This window comes from Montipora capricornis, chromosome 13 (assembly GCF_036669925.1).
Source record: "Montipora capricornis isolate CH-2021 chromosome 13, ASM3666992v2, whole genome shotgun sequence".
NCBI classification, from domain to species: Eukaryota; Metazoa; Cnidaria; class Anthozoa; order Scleractinia; family Acroporidae; genus Montipora; species Montipora capricornis.
The window spans coordinates 4,471,895-4,479,394 of NC_090895.1; the positions used below are offsets into that span (position 1 = coordinate 4,471,895).

General features: G+C 38.2%; 2 protein-coding genes across 2 annotated transcripts in view; one reads left to right on the top strand and one right to left on the bottom strand.

Moving 5' to 3' along the window:
• LOC138029770 (tyrosine-protein kinase receptor Tie-1-like) overlaps positions 1–7,500 on the bottom strand; it is a 556,173-nt gene that overhangs the window by 114,647 nt on the left and 434,026 nt on the right. The window lies entirely within an intron of this gene.
• On the top strand, positions 1,272–4,301 carry LOC138029419 (neuronal growth regulator 1-like). Its single transcript, XM_068877164.1, has 3 exons — positions 1,272–1,299; positions 1,408–1,650; positions 4,030–4,301. Exons 2-3 carry the CDS (start codon positions 1,545–1,547, stop codon positions 4,299–4,301), a joined length of 378 nt encoding a protein of 125 aa, XP_068733265.1. The 5' UTR covers positions 1,272–1,299; positions 1,408–1,544.

The window sequence follows — 7,500 nt, forward strand, 5'->3', positions numbered from 1 at the left end:
TCTGTTGCTAAATCAGCCTAATAGGGAGCTTAAGCAGGTGCGTTTTTGAGACGCGGACGGCAACCGGAAGTGAGCTGTTTTCCCTTTAACTTGTCTTCACACAACCAAATTTATATTGCTAAGTATCTTTTCACTATTAGAGACCCTCAGTTTAAAAATCTGGGAGAGATCGCTATCCTGGCGTGCAAAATATTCACTTCCGTTTGCCGTCCGCGTCTCAAAAACGCGCGTGCTTAAGCTCCCTCCTCAGGCTGATAGAAGAATAGAATAGACAGAATAGAATAGACTGCACTCTTTTCTCTATTCTAAATTCTCATTGGTAGTTTTGCTGCGCGCGACGTCGCCACTGACGTTCCTGTTCTGTTGCTAAATCAGCTTATTCCATCAGTTGTACGGTTTTACTGATTAGTTGTGTGCTTAATATTTGATCAGTTGTACTGATTTATCGATCAGTTGTGTCTCGTAATACTAATATTCCACCAGTTGTACTGATTTATCATCAGTTGTACTAATTAATCCATCAGTTGTGTCTCCTAAATTCGATCAGTTGTACTGATTTATCGATCAGTTGTGTCCCTAATATTTGATCATTCACCCGCGGACCGTCCAGTAGAGAACTGCCAACCATGTAGTGGGAAAGAGAAGATCGCACCTAGGGACAGTCCTGGAGAGACATTAGGGAGCTCAAGCACGCGCGTTTTTTGGAAGCGGACGGCAACCAGAAGTGAGCTGTTTTCCCTTTTAATTTGTCTTCACACAAAAACTTTTACAATGCTCAGTATATTTTCTCCATTGGAGATGATTAGTATAAAAATCCGGGAGACATCACTGCCCTGGTACGCAAAATGTTCTCTTCCGGTTGCCGTCCGCGTCTCAAGAACGCGCGTATTAAGTGCAAACCGACCAAAGCACAAAATCAAACTGCCAATCCGTTTCATTCAAGATCACGTGATTACGTGATCAAGTAGAGACCATATATAAGTCATTGAGACTGTTCATCTTGACATAACATGGGCATGACATTTTTAATAGACTTTTGATTGTTGAATTTTGTAGTGCTATAGCTGTAAAAGTCTTATCAGACCTGTGAGTATTGACTATTCTTAGCTGTTTAAGTTTACAGTTTTTGTTTTCTCGAAGAAGGAAGGGTTTTGATATAGTGAGGCTACGAGTGCGTTCACATTGCATGCCTATGTTCATGTAGTTTGACCGTGTGCTCAATGTAAGATGGCGACTGTTTATCAATCAATAAACCTGTTTGTTGTGTTCAATCTTCGCCTGAATTCTCCACCTTATGGGGTAAATCAACACTTACTGTTACGTACTTTAAATGCGTGAAAGAATAATTTGAAGAGCCTGAGATTCAAAACACTAGACTAATGAGGTGTGTCATCTTGTTGCTTTAAGATCCTCCAAGCAACATTGTCACCTCACGTAACATAACAATAACAGCACCCGATGAATTAACGCTGAACTGTTCTGCGGATGGAAAGCCAAAACCAACAAGAACCTGGACAAGACTCTCTGATAACACTGTAGTCACCATGCCTTTGAACATCACTGGTAAACAGGATGCAGGAGGCTACAGATGTACTGTTGACAATGGTGTGGGAAGTCCTTTGACAAAAGATGTCTTCATTGCTGTGCTGGGTAAGTGACACTGTAACAATAAAGCTACATGTACATGACTACAAGCACTATAAGTTTTGTTTTCTTTACTTCACTTTCAGAGTACCAGCTATGCATTAAGGACATGTGGAACTTTATTTTTAAATTAAGAATTACTGACCATAATTTATTTTAACAGTAGTTACAATTTGTTATACATGTAACTTGTTTTCATTAAGGACGGTGCCTACTAATTAAAGATATTTTTTCCCTGGTGTGTGATTATGCGAGAAATGTAGATCTTAACAAGTGTCATTGAAATCCAAAAAGGAAATTTGGGGTAACCACGCATTTTTCAAAGATAATTGATGAAGAATATTTGTAAAAAGCTTTATTATACAAAGCAATGTATGGAGTTCTTTCTCAAATTGAAGCTTAATTATCTCTCAAAAATGCGTGGTTACCCCCAATTTTCTTTTTGGATACCAAGGACACTTACTAAGATCTACTTTCTCTGGATAGTTTTAAACTGCGCGCAAATATCCCTGTGTTAGTAAGCATCACCGATAGGAAATCCGAGTATCTCGAGATGCGGAGAACCTATGCGCAATAACAATAGTAGGCATGCACCGTCATTAACTTTTTGTAATAATTATCACTGTATGATAGTATTGCTTTACATGAGTATTAATGAAGCCGTTGTTTTTGTAAACATTGAGAAATAATCAGTTGCCTAATCAGTGCCCTAATTTAATGCTATTATTTATGTTTGTCGTGGCAGTCTGTCAGGGATTCTGATACGTCGTAGAAAAAGTCAAATTTTGCGAGATTCTCAGAAAAAGTCACAGGAATGTTTGGGGGCAAATTTCGCCGAGAAATGATCCGCAAAAAATCGCCAATTACAGAGATGTCAACCTCTGAATCTTAAAAAAAAAAATTGACCCACTCCCTATAGCCCCGCAGTGCCTTCAGAAAACAAGAATAAAAATTTGTTTTGGTAAAACGGAGATCCAATGAAACAAGCAGTTATACCTTATAGCCGTGATAACAAATGAAGATATAGAAACCTGTGTTTGAAACTCGGAGGTATTAAAAGAGAAGAAGCGGTGAAAGGAGGTTAAAAAAGATCAAAATTCTTTTAACTTGGGGATGCTATTTGAGCCTACAATGGTGCAGTCTTTAAAAGGTTCAAAGTTGTTTAAATGTGAGAGATTTGATGACGCGTTGGGAGATTGGGAGATTCGTTCCGTATCCAGGAGAGTTGGCATAAGTGTGATTATAATCGCAGGAATTTTTTGGGCAAATTTTGCTGGAATTAGCGATTGGTTTGCGCTCTTTCAACAAACGTTTTTAATGAAAAAAGGCTTCAATTCTGCCAATTTTTGGGAAAACGAGGACCGTTAGCCTATGCAATGACTAGTCAGCAACAGAAACACCAGGTACTTATAAATGTTGCCTTTTTATACCGACAACCACGAGGTTCTTTTAACAGAGATGATCATTTCCTCTTTCAACAAGAATGTGCTCAAGAAATGTGCCAATGGTAATGTATCATCATGGCCACGGCCCAGTTTTTCATAACATTAATCTGTTTTAAGATTGCCTGGTAGTTTGGGGATGTTGTTTGCAGTTTATGGCAAGTAAACAGCTCCAACAGCCAAGACAAGTTTTGAATAAATATTATTGTTGTACTGATGTGTATTTGGTAAGATTTCTAGTGAATTTCACTGTATTTCGTGTGTTTTTGTGAGTTTCACAGGATTTCACAAATTTGCCTAATTTTGTAGTTCCCTGGCTGCGTGAAATATCAAAAGCCCTGAGTCTGTTCAAGTGGTGCTACAGGGAAGGTTTAGCCACTATCTTGTTCCTTGCAAACATCATTTATGACCATTTCATAGTACCAGTACTTCAAATTGGTTTTGAAATATAATAATTGTTTAATATTAATTCACAGCAGGCATTTCAGTATAAAGAAATCAAAAGGTTCTTACAAGTAGTTGAATGCAAATCTGGTACAGGCTTAAATGCAATAAAATGACGATGAGGTGATGGCTGAAACATGGTTTTAAAATTAATGTTACAGACTCAGGCAAACAGTTTACACAACCCATTCAAGCTCAATCCCCATTGAACTGGCCATTTCCTTCTTTTACTTCTTTTGCAATTTGCATGTCATCATTTCTCATTTTTACCTCTTAAATGTTGCTTTCCTTAGTGGCTCAATCTTTCTGAAAGAGATTCATGTTGTTTTCATGTGGGTGTACATGCATGTTTGTGTGTTAAGTAAAAAAGTGATCTCTTAATAAACTTTTAAGTTTTTAGGTATTAAAACATGGAATTGTTGAGTCGGAAATTGCAACTTAGACCCTTTGCTTTTCTTAAAAATGATTATTAATAAATTTATTTGTGTTCCTTCTGTAGTGCACCCTAAAATTGATTATTTGAGCAGCGATTGGGATGTTTGTGAAAACTCCACTGTGATTTTGAGTTGTAATGCAACTGGTGAACCAACACCAAACATCACCTGGAAAAGAGTAGCAGATGATGAGATATTGCCAGCAGTGGATGGGGTTTATGTTATTGACAGTATCAAAAGAAACTCCAGTGGAAGGTATTGCTGCAAAGCTGACAATGGAGTTGGAATTGACAGTAAGACAGTTAACGTGACAGTCAGATGTGAGTACATTCAATAATTGTAGAGATTCTGCTTTTGGTGGTTTCAAAAGAACAGCTTTTAAAAAGTTTGTTTGATTTTTTTGCTGACTGTACTGAAGACTTATAAAATTTTACAGCATACAGTACAATGTACATGTACCAAATGGGTACTTTTAATTTCTAGGAAAATTGAACTACATACATGTACAGTCATGTACATGTCTGTTGTTGATTTATTACATTGTATTCCCTTGAATTTGCATGTATAATACATTTAGTTACATTGTATTTTCTGGTATTTCAAGAATGCTTTGCCCAAGGGAAAATTAATTTTTCGTCATTTGATGCAATTTGATCCTCTGAGAAAATTGTTACAGTAAATCCTAGAAGAAGAGCAGCTCTTGTTTGTGACGGTTGTTTTGACACCTGAGCGCGTCATCTTTATTCAGAGTCAAGTAATGGTGTGTAGTTAGTTGACTAAGTTTATATTAAATGCCGTTATCATGGTCTTTGGGTTGATTAGTCAGCAAGACCTGATTTCATTCAGTTTGGTTGTTAATTTGGTCGAGCCATGATTTTATTGGCTTTATATGGTGGCTCAAACCAGTTTCAACACTTTGAAGAGCCCTTGTTATTATTGTCACTACAACACTTTATCACCTAACAGCAATATTATGGTGCCACGGGAAACACCCATTATTGCTGAACAAGATGCAGTCACTTTTGTGATGTAACAAGTTACCTTGGCAACAGGAAAGCCTTGCAAAGACACCGTATATCTTGGCTTTAGTTGCTCATATCTGAAAAATGAACCCAGTAACCCAATTTTTTATTGCACAAAGGTTGTGAGCAGGCCAAGATAAAACTCTCTGCAAAGTTTAAAAAAAATCTGTGGAGTGGATTCTAATTTAAGGTGGGTCTGAATCTACTCTGCAAACTTTTTTAAAACTTTGCACAAAGTTTCATTCTGGCATGCTGATTACATTTTTTTGAGAAATAAAAAATGGGGGTCACCCATGGTTGACCCATGGTTGACTATTACTCAAGTTACTTCAAGGAACACAGGCTAGAGAACAAGACTTCAGCTGGAATAACCAAAGTGTTTTGGAAACACTTTGCAGTTCATGGATTCCAAACCAACTATTCAGTGACAATATGCCATTCAGTTCCCAAGAGTTCAAGGAATTTGCGACAAAATATGAGTTTGAAGTCACCACAAGCTCTCCCGGATACCCCCAAAGTAATGGTAAAGTCGAGAGTGCCATCACGACAGCACAGCAAAGAACATCATGAAGAAACATGCCATCGGAAGGAATGTCAAGTTCTCCTACTCAAAGGATGTTTGGCCGTAGAACGAGAACACTGCTCCCCACAACCAGCAACCTCCTAAAGCCCAAAGTTCAAGAAGATGTAAAGGAAAACTTCCTCAAAGAGAAAGTCAAACAAACAAAGTACTTCAATTAGAACACCAAGGAGCTCAAGCCTTTACAGACAGGAGAAGTTGTTCACACATTTGTGTTACATCAGAATTGGATTATTGCAACTTATTGCTTTATGGCCTACTAATTATCAGTAAAACTATTACAGACTGCAGTGTGTCCAAAATACAGCAGCAAGAGTTGTCTGCCAAGTCAGCAAGTTTGAACATAAAATTAATTATCACACCAGTGTTACAAGAACTACTTACTATACACTGGCTGCCGATTCATGATCAGATTATTTTCAAGATATTGCTACTAGACCAGCCCAGTCAAAATGTTTTTTAGTAGTAGGCAAGTTGGCTATAGTAATAAGAAGTGGCCGTGCTAGGGGGTTCTGGAAAATTTGAAAAAATTACTATTGGCTTCATTAAATGGTTGCATCTGGTGCATTGGGTAAACTGAGCCCCTATTAGATAGCATTAAGATACATTAGGGCCATTTATACGGGAGAAAATAAGACGCGTCTTAGCTAAGACGCGTCTTAAATAGGACGCGAACTGTACCATTTATACGTTCGCGTCCTACATAAGACGCGAAATCTCGTATAAATGGTTCGCGTGAGGTTCGTGTCTTATTTTTGATACAGCCTCATTTACATGCGAAGTTGCCATTAGCAACGCCGTTAAAAGCAATAACTTTGGTAAAGATCCAAGATGGCGCGCTGTAGCAAGAAACAAAAGCGTGCCGTCATTTTAAGAAGGAAGAGAATTCTTAAGAGATGTTTTTTCTCTTTTGAGAAGTCCTCTTTTCTTGTGAAGACCGTGCTGTGGAACAAAATTCAAAAACTTGACGTTGCCTTCAAAGAATATAACAGAAATCCGAGACGAGTCGGAAGAAAGCGATCGACTGATTGGTGCGATAACGACATGTTGCAGATGGAAGATTTTGAATTTATTGCCAACTTCCGGCTCTCCAGGCCATCTTTTGGACTGGGAAGCCATTTTGTTAACCTGGGTGACTTGTCAAATAAATGACGATTTGTTGTTGTCGTCAGGCATGTGACAGGCATGCGCACTTATAGTTCACGTATTATTGTGGTCGCGAACCCATTTATACGATGAAGTTCACGTCTTATTTAAGACGCGGACAAAATAAGAACAGCCTAAAATTCTGTTCCAAGATTAGACGCTTCTTATGTAAGTCGCGTCTAAAATAAGACGCGACCGCTTGTTTTGTACCATTTATAGGAGCAGTTCGCGTCTTATCTAAGACGCGTCTTAGCTAAGACGCGTCTTATTTTCTCCCGTATAAATGGCCCTATTGTAACAGTAATGAAGAATCACACGAGACCTTCAATTTTCAAATTAAAGTTATATTCAGCCAAAAGCATTATTGAAAAAAAAAAGAATAACTATAGTACAAGAAAGTACCTCTTTAATAACTGTGAAAATGAGATACTCAGTTGCTGAAAGTTGACTCACAATATATTATAGAGTCAGTTAAACTGAAGGCTTCAGATCTCAATGCAAAGGTACTGGGTTTCCAGGGCTATATATTTGATCCCGAGTTCCTGCGCCAACCTCACGAAATCCACGTTTGGATGCTATCTTGTTTGTATCTGCAACAACCATGGCCACTGACCATCCGGTTGGGTCACTTTCCCACACCATGAGCACAGAATTTTCAAGGCGTTCCTGTACAAGCGATAGTGTGCGCAGCTCTTACGGCTCTTGACGTGTTGTATTTTTTGGTTACAATTTGAACTGGTAGAAGAGACCTTATAGCCTGAGAAACAATGAAGGCTAGGACTATGCAG

Bases quoted from the DNA above. Each gene is read 5' to 3' on its own strand.
- LOC138029419 (XM_068877164.1), top strand. From the start codon at position 1,545: ATGCCTTTGAACATCACTGGTAAACAGGATGCAGGAGGCTACAGATGT. The intron at 1,651-4,029 runs GTAAGTGACACT...TTCCTTCTGTAG, and splicing joins TGTCTTCATTGCTGTGCTGG to TGCACCCTAAAATTGATTAT.